The sequence below is a fragment of the Primulina tabacum genome, unplaced genomic scaffold (assembly GCF_025594145.1).
Source record: "Primulina tabacum isolate GXHZ01 unplaced genomic scaffold, ASM2559414v2 Contig799, whole genome shotgun sequence".
NCBI lineage: Eukaryota > Viridiplantae > Streptophyta > Magnoliopsida > Lamiales > Gesneriaceae > Primulina > Primulina tabacum.
The window spans coordinates 37,738-52,737 of record NW_027459919.1 but is presented as its reverse complement, the minus strand read 5'-3'; the positions used below and the strand labels follow the sequence as shown (position 1 = coordinate 52,737).

The following is a 15,000-nucleotide window of genomic DNA, read 5'->3' as shown; positions in this document are numbered from 1 at the left end:
TCATAACGAAGTTGAGAGGCATTGTCCGAAAACGCAAAATTCCTTCGTTTAGGCATCTAAAATCGCGTATTTCCATTTTAGAAAAGTTCGTATATCCTATAACTTTCTGAAGAAAATTACAAATTCGATTATGTCAACTGTTCTGGAATTCTCTCAACGTTTTCTTTCAATCCATATGTTTATCTCCAAACCTTCCATTTTTGGAAATTTCTCGAAAAATCTCGTTCAACGCATTTCTCGTAGTGTTTATCGGATTTTTATGGAATTAGATTAAAGAAACAATTAGCATTGACCTATATTGTTGGGATTGTATCTATCTGAGATAAGCTGACATAAGCTTCTGACTTAAGATGAAATATTTGATTCGGGGACAATAAATTATTAGTATGTGAAAATCTGAGATAAGAGTTATAAGTTTCGAATATTCTAATGTAGAAGTTGGTTTTGGGTAATAATTAAATGTGAACATTTATTAGGGTTCTTAAGAATGCTAAGCGTTAACTTTAAATATGTATGATTTTGGAATATCTTGTTTAAAATGAAGTTGGGGGACAATATCTTAAGGTTAAGAAATTTATATTATTTTGGAATAACTAGTAGATTACGACCTTATGTGAATAAAATAAGTGATGAGATATTGCTGGATATTGAGGAAAATATATCATAATAAGTTTTGACTTTTGTTACGGTACTAAGAATGATTCAAGGATAAAGTCATTCAATAAAAATAGTTTATGTTGGAGCTCTCTAAGATCATTATCTTGTTGAAAGTAAGATTTAGCACAAGAATTAATTGAGGATTAATTTTATTCGTACAAGGTTGAATAAAATTTTATTTTATGACGACTGAGTTATAATTTTTGAGATTTAAATCAATAGGCTATAGATTGATATTGAGTTAAGTTCCAAGATTTTATATGGGTTTTAAGTTTTGAGGTATGTAAATATTGGGTTACTGTAAGTTGTTGTAGATTCAATGATTCTAATAATTCTTGTTCAATATGAGTATTATAATTGAGGTGTAGCAATATAAGTAATAATAAGAAAATATTGTGTTACAAGTATAATTCAAAGTATGAGTAAGTCAACACTTTAGTTATTAAGATGTCTGACAAAAATCATTAGGATGTGATTTAGGAATTTTAGATGATTTTCTAATCATACTGAAAGAAGCCACGTGGGATAAAGAATGCGAGAAGAATATTCTTATATTCAAAGATCAAGGCCACCCAAGGATTTCGAGAAACGAAACGTTCCATAAGTTGTGAAGGAATTGTATACCCCGATTTTTTTCAGGAGATAAAGACTGTTTGTGATGGATAAGCCTAATTTTGAGGATAATAACCCAAGATCTAAGATTTTATAGATAACTGCTATCAGATAAAGATCTAAGATTTGATAGATTATTGATACTAGATAAAGACTCTAAGATTTGATGATAATTATCCTAGATTTAAAGTTTGATTTAAAAGTTCAAACGCCGAGGATAATACACGAGTATGATAGCACTCACTTCTCTCTAAATAGGAAAAGCTCCCATTAGATTTACACCTCATTTACACATCAAATTGTCGAGTTTTTGCTCTCAATTTCCGAAATTCCCCCCTCCAAAATTCTGCACGAGTTATCAAAATTATGTCCATGTTCAGAAATTCGTTCTCTCGGCTCGAGTAGATGGAATCCGATCTCCACCGTGAGAATATTGCTTTCATATGTTTATAATAACATATCCAAATTTCAGCCAAAAAACGGTTAGTTTTTCGTTTATAGCCTTTCGCAAGAAAACTGCTCATATTCTGCACGAAAAAAAAACATACTACGGTTTTCTCCATAAACAGGATAAAACGACTTACAAACCCGATCTTCACATCATAATTTTTTCGACATATTTTTGAACATACTGTGAAAATTTGAGCCCGATCCAACGGTTCAATAAGGCACAATGAATTTTTCCAGACGGCTGATTTTTCGGGCGATGGTGCTGCTTGCGTTTTCGAAGCTGCCAGTTGCACGATTCTTCTATGGTTTTCGAATTCTCTCAGGTTTTCTTCCAGGTCCAGGTTAAGTGGGTTTTTGTTATAATATAATTCGTACACCTTGTCCTTCGTAAGTGCGCTTTTGTTAGTATATATCTTTCGTTAAGTGAGTTTTTGTTGCCACACCTTTTCTTTGAAGTGTGCTTGCGTTTAAAAAATTATATTTGTGTACGAATCTCCCTTGAGTTTTTGAAAGTTCGTTCGAGCATAATTCCTTGTTCATTATATATTTTCTTCAAGATTGTCAAGTATTATGTTAAAAACACTGTTAGGATTCGATTGGATATGAGAAAGGATTTTCGAACTATGACCCTTATACGGTGGGATGGTAACCGTTGTACGGCCTCACTCCATAGAGGATTAACATATTGGACATGGCCTCACTCCTTAGAGGATTACATATAGGAGACCGATATCAGGAAACCATGGAACTGAGATGGCTTTCAGTGCAAAATGAGTATGCTAAACAAGTATGATGTACGAATATGATATGGTGATGACATGTTATGATTATGAAGTATGAGTATCCGTTATTAAATTTGAATTCAAGTATATGTATATGTTGTTTCGTGTCTCGAACGGCCCCTTCACTTGCTGAGTATTTCCCAAAATACTCACCCCTTACTTCATCTCCACCCAGATAAGAACGAAGAGCAAATAGATTAAGATGAGCAAGAGCAATTTTGGGGATGGTAGAAGATCCCGAGTTATTCCAGAAGTTTTAAAGCTTAGTTTAAGTTTATCGCTTCCGCACTATTTAAAACATTTTTAATCAGTTTATTTTGGTATTTAAGTTGTAAAGACGATTTTTTTGTTGATTATGAGAAAGAAACTGGTTTTGGTTTATATTGTACTACGAGGCTTGTTTATGTGATTGTTGAGCAACGCCGATGTCGACTAACTCCTGTCTCGGGACGTGACATAAGACGCATGTACGTGGGAAAAGAGTCCAATTGAAGTGCAATACATGCAAATGGATGCTTGGGCTGGGTGAGTGTGACCCAAGTGAATTGCAACAAAAAAATATATTATATTTTATCTTTTGGTTTCATTTGCTGACATATGATGGATTCCTCCTTAAACAATAGTATAAAAATCTGATTTTACTTCGACAGGCGTTACTTCAGCAATAATAAATTACGAAGTATTACATTACCAATAACTTCAGTAATAACACAAGCGAAGTAAAATAATATATTTTTACTTCAGATGTTTAAAAACACGGGCTTCACTGTATTTTTTTATTATATTTTACTTTGGGCATATCAATGTTGATGAAGTAAAAAATTAAGGAAAATAAGTTCATACTGAAGTAAAAAAGATGAACCGATAAGTTTAATTAATTTAATATCGATTATATCATATATCCTTCAGACGAGCTCATTTCGATTGATCCACATTTTCCTTCAAAATTAATCCTAATTTCAGTCTTCTTCGCTTCGAACCAAGCCGCGCCGCCGCCATTCCATGCACCGCCGCCGCCGTTCCACCACCGAGAGAGAAGAAGGCGGGACGAACAACACCACCACTACCACCACCATTCCAAGCACCGAGAGGGAAGCTGCGACTAGAGATACACCACGTTCGCTTCGAACCACCAACACCACCGCCGTTTCACTCACCGAGAGGGAAGCAAAACACCACCACCACCACCGTTCAAAGCACTGAGACGGAAGAAGCGACTGAGATACACAATTGCCGTCCTCTACGCCTTTGTTTCTTCTCCATTTTGACTGGAATGATATTGCTTTATCTGTGTTAGTCTGTCACCAGTTTCCCGAGGTATGGTATTTATTGGAATGATAATTGGTTAATTTCTTGTTGTCGACTTGTTTGTCCGTCTCTGGGTTCCTAATTTTCGGCACATGTGAGAGTAATTCAAATCAAAATTAATCAGGAACAATGTTGCTTTATTTTCATCAATAGGTAGTGTTCTTTCATTTTTTGTGCGTTCAAGAAATTAAATTGAAAATGACATTATTAAATGTAATATTTTCAAGTTTAGATCAAATTTATTGTTATATATTTCTGGTATTTTGCTGTATTGAAATGGATAAATCTTGGATTCACTCGGATAGAATGTCAAAACAGTACGAGGAGGGTGTGGAACAGTTTAGAGGAGGTTGTTTAGAGAATCCCCATATTGACCCCAATTTAATTCATTGTCCTTGTTGCAAATGTAAAAATCTTAAAAAAAGACCAGCTAAGTCCATTCGAGAGCATCTTTATTTCCACGGTTTTAGTCAAAATTATGTGAATTGGATTTGGCACGGTGAGTCTGCTGAAAGTGACAAAGTAAATTGGAGCACCAACAAGGAGCCAATTGGTAACTATCACGGAGCCTTTGAAACCACTAATATGTGTGAGGCAGCATATGATAACTATACAGAAAATCCAGAAGCGTTTATGGAATTTTTGAAGGAAGCAGAGAAACCTTTGTATAATAGATGTAAGCATTACACAAAGTTGAGTGCAATTGTGAAACTATACAACACCAAAGCAAAGCATGGAATGAGTGACGCTCTATTTTCCGATCTACTAATGGATTTTGGGAATATGCTACCAGATAATCACAACTTGCCAACCAAAATGTATGATGCAAAAAAGACATTGAGTTGTTTGGCGTTGAGTCATGAAAAGATTCATGCTTGTTCCAATGATTGCATTCTTTATAGGAAGCAATATAAAGACTGCGTAAACTGCCCTAAATGTGGCTTGTCACGGTGGAAGCTAACCAAGAAGAACGTCGAGAAGAAATGTGTTCCTGCAAAGATGTTGTGGTATTTCCCTCCCATACCAAGATTTAAGCGCATGTTTAAATCTCTACATACCTCCAAAAATTTAACATGGCATGCAGAAACCACAGGAGTTCCCGGTCAGTTATGTCATCCAGCTGATTCACCATCTTGGAAGTTGGTGGATCATATGTGGCCCTACTTTGAAAGTGAACCAAGAAATCTTCGCCTGGCACTTGCAGCTGATGGAATTAATCCTTATAGCAACCTTAGTAGTCGGTACAGCTGCTGGCCAATTATGTTGGTCACCTATAATCTGCCTCCAAACATGTGTATGAAGAGAAAATTCATCATGCTAATTATGCTCATTTCAGGGCCTAAACATCCAGGAAACGATATAGATGTCTATCTTGATGTGTTAGTTGAAGATTTGCAACGATCGTGGGATGGAGTTGATGGTGTCTATGATGCTTATCGAAGACAATTTTTCACTCTTAAAGCAATCTTATTATGGACCATCAATGACTTTCTAGCCTATGGTAACCTTAGTGGATGTACTACACATGGTTATTATGCATGCCCAGTATGCAAAGAAGATACTTGTGCAAAGCATTTGGAAAATGGGAAGAAAATGTCATTTGTAGGTCATAGACGATTCCTACCACGGTTTCATCCATATCGGAGGCAAATGAAAGAGTTCGATGGTATGGAAGAACATGGAGAATCATCTACACCATTATCTGGGGTTGCTTTGTTTGACAAGCTTTCTGACATAAGGTGTGTTTTCAGAAAGAAGATTAGTGTGAAAGGTAAAAAAAGAAAGAATGCAAAGGACAATAATTTGGAAGATAGTAAAGAAGAAAAAGATTTTGGATTAAAAGATTTCAGAAAATGTTGGAAGAAGAAATCAATTTTTTTCAATCTTCCTTATTGGAAACATCTGCATGTTAGGCATTGTCTCGATGTGATGCACATAGAGAAAAATGTCTTCGAATATCTCATTAATGCTTTGATGAATGTTAAAGGAAAAACCAAGGACAATGTGGCAGCTAGGTTGGACATGGTTCAAATGGGAGTTAGGCCTGAATTGGCACCTAAATTTGGTGAAAAAAGAACATATCTTCCTCCTGCTGCATGCTCATTCACAAAAAAAAAAAAGTTACAAGTTTGTCAGTCGATAATGGATATAAAAGTCCCAGAAAGTTTCTCATCGAACCTGAAAAATATTGTGTCCTTATCTGAGTTGAAATTGATTGGCTTGAAATCTCATGATTGTCATGTTCTAATGCAGCATTTCCTGCCAATACTCATACGTGATGCATTACCAAAACATGTTAGATATGCCATCATAAGATTATGCTTCTTCTTCAAAGATATTTGTTGCAAGGTGATAGATGTAGCCAAGTTAGATAAGCTGCAATCTGACTTGGTTGTTACACTTTGCTTATTGGAGCAGTATTTCCCCCCTTCTTTCTTCGATGTCATGCTTCACTTAACAGTTCATCTTGTTCGAGAAGTTCGATTATGTGGACCAGTGTACTTCCGGTGGATGTACCCGTTCGAAAGATCCATGAAGGTGCTTAAGAGTTATGTAGGCAGTCGAAAACATCCTGAAGGTTGCATTGTTCGGAGATATTCAGCCGAAGAAGCAATTGAGTTTTGTTCGGAATACCTAAATGACCTTGATCCTATTGGGGTCCCTCAATCAAATCGCGATCCCAAATCAAACATTCCTGGCTTCTTAGCATGCAAAACACCAATTATAGTGCCGCAAGTTGACCTTCAACAAGCATATTTGACTGTGCTGGAAAATACAGAAGAAGTATCTCCCTACATTATGTAAAAGTGTATTTCATTAATCTATGATTCTGCACCCATGTGATTGTAAATATTTAATATCCAACACAAATTGCTATATAAATATTTCCACAGTGAACATAAATATTTCCTGAAGTCAATGTTTCCGAAAAAAGAGAAAGATGAAAGGTGGATACAAGATGCTCACAATAAGAAGTTCATTGACTGGTTTCGTGCAAAGGTTAGGTGGATAAATATGCTTTATGCATTTTGAGGTGAACAGTTTGTAGCTAGTATTTTAATCACCCTATTCTAATTGTATAAATGTCAGGTGGATGCTTAAATAGATAGCTGCAATGGTGGAACGACATCAACATTGACATGGCTGGCTCATGGTCCACGTGGGCAAGTCATTAAGTATAGTAGTTACTTGATAAATGGCAATTTATACCAAACAAAGGCACGGGATGATGAGAGAGTTTGCCAAAACAGTGGGGTTTCTCTAGTTGCTAGCACCATGCTTGTCTTTAGCGCCAAAGATAAGAATCCCTTGATGACTGATGTGACTTTCTATGGAGTGATTGAAGAAATATGGGAGTTGGACTATCATCAATTTCAAGTTCCTCTTTTCAAGTGTGCGTGGGTTGCAAATGACAAAGGAGTAATCAACAATGATGAATGTGGATTCACCTTGGTCAATATGAACAAAATAGGGCACAAGAATGACTCATTTGTCCTTGCAAGTCAAGTTAATCAAGTCTTTTATATTGATGACCTATTACAAAAAGGGTGGTCAATTGTACTCCCTGTGCCAAATCGATGTTACGAGGGAGATGATGATGGTTGGACTAGTATTCCTGTTTCTCGACCAATTGATGATGTTGACACTCATTGTATTCCGGCTCATGAAAGTTACTTTAGATCAGAAACTGAGGGTGGCTAGGAAACGAACAAGAAAAAATGATGTTTTTCACTTTTATGTCATGTTTTTTGTTATGCTATGAACATAACCTCATTGCAATTATTAATGTCATGTTTATTATTTATGTCAGGTTTCTACAAGTCATGTTTATTATTTATGTTATTATTGTTTCTGTTATTATTTATGTCATGTTTATACATGTCTTATTAGAATTATTGTTTATGTTATTTTAATGGTTAATGTTATTGTGTAGGTTTTAACATTGGTTTCATTCATGTAAATATGCAGAAAAAAGCTCAATGGGTCGTAAAAAAAAGGAATCAAATGCTACAGTTGAGATGATACAAGGAGTACATGATGATAAGCCAAATGAAGTTACTAATGCAGAGCACCCTATACTTACTGATGGAGAAGAACATCTTGTAGATGTGCAGAGGAACAAGCGAGGCCTTACGTTGATGGGTAAACTAATTGCTACTGCTAGATAGGGGAAAAAAGCAAAGATTGATTATGATGACATGGGGCGGCCAGCATACAATGCAAATGGAAGGGCTTTACAATCATACATTAGTTCTATTGCTAGAGCCATGGTGCCAATCAGTATAAAGTCATGGTCTGAAGTTCCAGAAAACATAAAACAAAAACTGTGGGAAGAGATCTCGGTAAGTACAAGCTTCAATTTGAATTTACAGTCATACTTGCACCTCTAACTAATCTGTTTTTGTTGCAGAATGTCTTTGAACTAGCGTCACAAAGTGAGTATGCTATGATGAATTCAGCATCTCAGAAGTGGCGAGATTTCAAAAAAAAATTGACTAGTAGATTTGTTTGGCCGAACAAAGATAATCTTGAAAAGTTGATTTCTCCACCAAGTCAGTATCAACTCTCAATAGCAGATTGGAAAGCGTTTGTGGAAGCGAGACTGGATCCATCATGGGATGTACTTTAATAATTGATATGTTTCCTCACGAATTTATTAAATTCAATACTTAACTGAGCCAACATAATGATGTAGGTTACTCATGAAAAACAAAAACAACGGACCATGCATTGTAAATATCACCACGGAATGTCTCGCAAGGGTTACATTGGCTTGGAGGCTGAACTGGTAAGAAACAAAGCAATATATTTGTAATTTTTGGCATGTTCTTCATGTTATTAAACATATGAATTTTGAAATTGTAGCGGAACAAAAACTTGGTTGCTGAAGATGAGGAAGTTGATAGATCTGTGCTTTGGCGTAAAGCTCGAGAAGACAAATCTGGCAACATAACATGTTCGGAGACATCAGAAGTAGCTGAAAAAATTGTAAATGTTTAGTTTTATTCAATCGCCATATTGCCTATATAAATAACACTGTAATTTGTGAATTGATTTGTCATGTCTCCAACTGTAGGATGAATTGTTGAAAAAGAAAGGCAAAGGAGAGTTCAAATCTTCTGGAATGAATGACGTGTTAACCGCTGCCTTAGGAAGCCAAGAACACTATGGAAGGGTTCGAGGTGTGGGAGGTTTCGTAAAACCACAAGTATACTTTAAAACTCCAAGAAAGAAGAGAGAAACAATCTCAAAAGCTTTGATTGAAAATGTAAAAGCACAATCAGAGGAGACTAAAAGTTTGAAATCTGAATTGGAGATGCTGAGGTTTCAACTTGCTGCTGTGATTCCATTAATCAATGATCGATCTTCTGAGACTGTAGCATCAAACAAGTTCTCAGGAGTGAAAGACACAAAATTGTAAGATGATGTGGAAGAAGTTTATGATTGCGGCACTTCAAATACGAAGGTTGTATGTCTCTGAATTTAATGTCAATTAAATTCTATTCACCTCCATATAAAAATATATCATGTCTTTTTGTTCTTGAAAGGAGAAAAAATGTCACCTGGCTGTAAAAGAACGCGAAAACGTGGTGGCTTATGGCACAATAATATCATAAGGAGGTCCAAATATTATGATTCCACCATGTTCCACTTGGGAAAGAGAACTTCAAGGTATCTATTGATGTTGTCTTAGATGAAAAAGCACAGCTTCCGATCCCAATTAAGTTTGGACCAACAATCATCAATGATGCTGTTGGAGTCATTGTTGGTTGGCCTAAAGAGTTGGTTATTTTTCCAACAACAAAGGTACTTTAGGTTTTCATTTGACTTTGTGTTTGCAATTGTCAGATATGTTGCTTGAACAATTTTTTATTTTAAAATACTTGTATGAATAATATTTTAAATTGTAGAGGAAGGGGAAACCTCAATCATTTGCGCTTGCGGATGTTCCTGGTCAGCGCGACAAGTTCAAAGAAATTGAAAAAACATTACCCATGTCGTGCAAGTATATCTACTCTCATGTTGTTAGATTGCTGAATGAATCGGATACCATATACATTGAGTTTGAGGACGCTACGTTTGGACATCCTAAAAGCATATTGTTGCTAAGAGAAGATATCTTACGCTTTATTGAGATGAGGGAGATAGGTGCCAGACAAATTTTAGTTTACATGGGGGGTATATATAATGTCTAACTTACAATATTTGTGCATTTATATAATATTTTTTGTGGTACTTGTTCATATTTTGAAAATTTTCTAAACGATATATTTGTGCATCTATATCTTGCAGTCACCTCTACAAATATTTGAAGGAAAAAGACAAGGCTGATTATTTTTCGTTTGTGGATCCCGGTAATATACCTACATGCCCGATTGGCACAGATGGCTGAGACTTATCACAACATATTGCTGACCAGTTGGAAGCAGTGTGTAGAGATAGCATCTGCCTCATCCCATACAACACTGGGTAAGATTTTAGTTATTTATAGATTTCTTCTTCATGATAGTCAATGCTGTAATTTCATTTTTTCAGGTACCATTGGATCTTGACTATCGTCAACGAAGATAAGAATATGATATATTTATTGGATTCTACGTCTAACAGGAACCAAGATGATACATGTAAAACTATTGTGACAAAGTAGGTAGTATCTTATGTTGATTTTGAATACATTAACTTATAAATATGCAAAAAAATAACTTCTTACTTTTTAAAATGTAGTGGGGTGAAGATGTACAATGCCTCGAAGGGTATTTCTAAAGGGCCAGGTTTTAAAATATTGACGGTATGTATCATACTTATTTATGAATACATGAATTGATAGTGGTTATTAATTAGATTGTGATTGTTGCATTAACTTTTCAATTCCATTATAGGGTAATCTAAAACAAAGTGGTTCTGTTGAATGTGGATATTGTGTGATGAGGTACATGAAAGAGATAGTCGATTGCGATGATCCACAGTTGGAGAAGATGGTGAGTTTCTTCTTGGGATAAATTTTTTGATTGATTGAGATGAATTGTTGCCATTAAGATATATTTTATTGTTGAGATAATGTGTTGCCATTGGGATATATTTTATTGTTGATATAATTGCTTGAGATGAATTATTGTCATTGTGATATATTTTATATTAGTGATATTTTAGCTGAACACAGTAACTTGTTTGCCTTTGGATTCTGCAGATTTTATATTAGTAAATATGGATTTTGTGTTCAGATTTTAGCAGTACCGTAGCTGCTAAAATCTGAATACAAAATCCATATTTCTAAAATTCAGATTTTGTATGTTGGATTCTGCATTGTGAATAACCACTGATATTAGTGAATAACCACTGATGTTAGCCGAGTCAGAAACCATAGGCTCTTCAATGAAAAGTTTCATGAATTGGTAGCCGATTCAGAAACCATATCATCTTGAATAACCACTGATATTAGTGAATTGGGTCTAGAAATTGGAAAGTTTCATTAATTGGTAACTCTTGAAAACTATACAAATCCCCATGATTCTTCAAATCCGTACCATTGCATAATATTGCTTTTACCTATCTTCTTCGTTCATTTTCCTTTGCTGTATCTACAGAGAGTTCTTAAATGCTTTAATTAAGTTCCATGTACTTTTAGTTTGTAGTTACAGTAATAAAAATTGAGATACAAAACTGTTATGGAATTGTTAACTTGGTGAACTTAGCAATGAAAAGTCCACTGATAAACGAAGTTGATGGATCGAAACGCAGTGTCTTTGGTATTCTTGCAAGGCTAACCCTTTGCATCTTCTATCTCTACCAATTCTGTAAAAACGGTTTTCCTTCTTGCATAGCTTTATATCCAAGTTGTCATCTTCATGTCTTCACTGCCATCGTTAGCTTGTAGCCGAGAAATGGAAATGCATATTTTGTGATTTTTGGACTTTTCTGCCGAGAAATGGTACATTCACATTAACCAAAAACAACTCAAAACAGAAATTCTAGACATTTTTTGGTTATGTGATTTTTGGACTTTTCTGTCCAAGCATCTGTGTTTTCAGTCGAGAACTGGTACAGTCATATTGTATGCTGATGCACAATCAGATTTTCCTTTGAGCCGATTCTTGGTTGCATGCTTCATTAATCTGTTTCTCAGTTTTGTGAAGTTCTCACACATGGCTGTTAGCATATCTGTAATTTTTGTTCATTATATCTCCATTTTTTTATTTAAGTGCCAACATATATGTAATATGTTCAGATTCCATCAATTTAAATACTTTTTAAATATATATCTGTCAATTTTTATTTAAAATAGAATAATTTAATGTATTTTCTTTTTTAAATTTCAGTTTGCAGGATGCATCAAGAACCAATTTTACAACAAACCTCAATATGATGAGGTCAGAAGTGAATGGAGTGAATTTGTCTACTCCTATGTAGGTGATTAAATGGATGTTGTATGTTGGGATAAATATTTTGTTTGTCATTGTGGATTTTTGGATATACTTTTGGTTTTGTGGATATATTTTTGGGTTATTTGTGGATTGATGAATATGTAATTGTGTATTTCTGGATCTTCATCATTTTTAGATGGATAATTTATGAATTAAATTATATTAGTGTATTAAGTCATATATTGCGAAGTCTTTTTTTAACAATTACTTCATCAAAATAAAAAATAATGAAGTGTAACAGATAAATTACTTCGTTGTTATTTGCAAATTGTGAAGTAACATAATATTAAATACTTCGTCAATAAGAAATCAGACGAAGTGATAGAATTAATTTATTTCACCATTGTTCTGTAAAAACGAAGTTGTTTTGCGTAATTACTTCACCAAAATACAAATTATTGAAGTCTTTCGAACCACTTACCTCGTCACTAAATGTAAATTGTGAAGTAACATAATATAAAATACTTCAACAAATAGGATAAATGCTGAAGTTATAGATTATATTTACTTCAACAAATGGGATAAATTGTGAAGTTGTTTGCGTCTATTACTTCACAAAAATACATAACTACGAAGTCTTTCAGATGAATTACTTCGTCACTCAATGTAAATTGTGAAGTAAAATATTATAAACTACTTCGCTAAATAATAATTAAGACGAAGTTATATATATTCTATTACTTTACTATTTACAAAAATCGATGAAGTAAAACACATTTCTTACTTCGGCACCGTTCCAATTCCGGACCGGTTTTCGAAGGAAAACCGGTCAAAGACTTCAGTAATTTCAATCATACAACTTCGGTTATTATGCAAAGTAAAAGGTACATCTATTACTTCACGTCCATATACTTCGGCAATTAACTACCTTATTACTTTATTGAATACGCGAAGTAAAAAGCGATTTTTCTACTAGTGAAAGTGACCAAATTTTGACCAATCACTATGAGGGAGTATGACCAGCATATAGCCTAACATTATCATGGTCAAAACCAACAACCAATAAGCAAAGAAAGATGCATGCACACAAATATCTGCTTAAGAATAATGTTGTGAACCAGGTGAAATGCAGCATGCAATTTTAAATATAAAGAGAACATAACAACTGTTAAAGATTCATTGGCTCATTGTAAAGCTGTTATGGGGAGTTCGGCCAAAATATGGTATGTCAAAAAATTGTCTTAGTAATACTTGCCACCAACAAAAAAAGTTTTGGTAAAGGGCGTACCATTTTTGTTTGATTGTGGCAGTAATATTTTCAATTTTTCCTCGATCTTATAAAAGATTTTAGCAGCCGGTGGAGGAGTTTCTAGAGTTGTGAGTAGATCCATAGCTCGAAATAGATGCAACAAATTTGGTAAGGCATCAAACTCCCCCGTCAGGCAAATGATAATTACAAATACAAGAAGGCCAACTAATGGCTGAAAAAATTCAAACACATTAGTTAGGTAAAGTAAACGAGATGAGCGAGCCAAGGAAGTACTTTATCTAAAAGATGCATGAGACTGAACAAGGGGAGTATCCAATAGAGAGGCAAGAAAGGATGTTGTAACATCATAAGAACCAATATGAAACGATGGTAGATATGGATGGGGCAACAACTTCTGATGATAAATTTGGTGCAGCCAAAGTGATCAGAGATGGGGGAATTGTAGCAATCATAGACCTGGATAGCATCAGCGGCAAGCTCGGAACGAATGATTGGTCGTGACTAAAAACAACTACAAACATATAAAGGTTGTACGAGGAATTCACAGGTTAATAGAAATTGTCAAGTCAAGGCCAACCAATGGCCAACTTGCTATAATCATGATAGTGAAGGTTAATGAATGGCCAAAAAGCACATAGATGACCAATTCCCCAAAAGAATTCCACATAGTTAAAAAAAAGTAGCATATAGACAATTAAAAAAGCCAAGACACAATGAAATACACATGCATGAACATACAACTTTGTTTCAGTAACTGTGAAGCCACAACATGACAAGATGAATCAACTAAAGCAAAATAGGAAAGCAGGCCAAGCCAAACCAGAAATAAGGCGGCTTCGTTTCCCCACAGGTAATATTTCTAGTCTCATGAGGTTCAATTGATTCAATATATGAGAATATTTATAGGTAAATGAGCATAATTAAAGGCATAAAATCCAAGTAAAGAAAACAAGATAACTATATGTGGTCATGGGACATGGAGAGTTAGCTTGGGGAGTAGCTTGGGCTCTAGGCATCACAATAGTAAGGGCGTCAACTGGATCGACAATCTGAACGAAGTTGGAGGCTAGAAAATGTTTATGGATTTCATGTGGACAAATTGAAAAACACCTTAAAAATATTTCTACAAGCAAAGAAGAGCTTGTACCAACCTTAGCGTGACACTAAATGGTAAGGGAGAGGACTTGGGTCAGAGCACATTCGATGACGATGGCTTGAGGTAGCATGAATTGGTTGAGTACGAGAGTAGTTTAGCTGCAAAAAAAGGGAAAAAAGTCGAGTTCATGGCTGCCAAGCCAACGACATGAGAAAATGATGCAGCAAGCTCAAGCGCTGTGCACGTTCGGGCGACAATTGTGGCCAGTCGTGAATGTTTTTGGTGAGTGTAGGTGAAAAGGTGACTGAGAATTTGTTAAAAGATATATGAAATAAAATTTCCAAAAAATGAAATTGGGGATTTTAAAAAGCATGGTTTCTGAAGAAAATTTTGGAAGAAGAAGGAAGAAAGCGGGACAAAATATTTTTTTTGAATTTAATTATGAGACCATTTGCAAATTTG

At 34.9% G+C, this 15,000-nt stretch overlaps 2 protein-coding genes and 1 long non-coding RNA gene across 4 annotated transcripts; all 3 read left to right on the top strand.

Annotated features, from left to right (window-relative positions):
• The first annotated feature begins 4,085 nt into the window (after positions 1-4,085).
• Positions 4,086-6,614, top strand: LOC142535132 (uncharacterized). The gene has a single exon (XM_075641677.1). The coding sequence runs from the start codon at positions 4,086-4,088 to the stop codon at positions 6,612-6,614; it is 2,529 nt and encodes an 842-aa protein (XP_075497792.1).
• Positions 6,615-8,400: 1,786 nt separating this feature from the next.
• Positions 8,401-8,789, top strand: LOC142535133 (uncharacterized). Its single transcript, XR_012817389.1, has 3 exons — positions 8,401-8,430; positions 8,506-8,598; positions 8,676-8,789. It is a non-coding gene; the product is annotated as an uncharacterized LOC142535133 (long non-coding RNA).
• Positions 8,790-10,185: 1,396 nt separating this feature from the next.
• Positions 10,186-12,336, top strand: LOC142535130 (uncharacterized). 2 transcript variants are annotated; one of them, XM_075641674.1, is made up of 5 exons: positions 10,186-10,280; positions 10,347-10,454; positions 10,536-10,599; positions 10,691-10,789; positions 12,128-12,336. In XM_075641674.1, exons 2-5 carry the CDS (start codon positions 10,387-10,389, stop codon positions 12,224-12,226), a joined length of 330 nt encoding a protein of 109 aa, XP_075497789.1. In that variant the 5' UTR covers positions 10,186-10,280; positions 10,347-10,386; the 3' UTR covers positions 12,227-12,336. The 2 variants fall into 2 exon arrangements, with proteins under 2 accessions (XP_075497789.1, XP_075497790.1); XM_075641675.1 differs by lacking the exon at positions 10,186-10,280 and having other exon boundaries at positions 10,295-10,454.
• Positions 12,337-15,000: the final 2,664 nt, after the last annotated feature.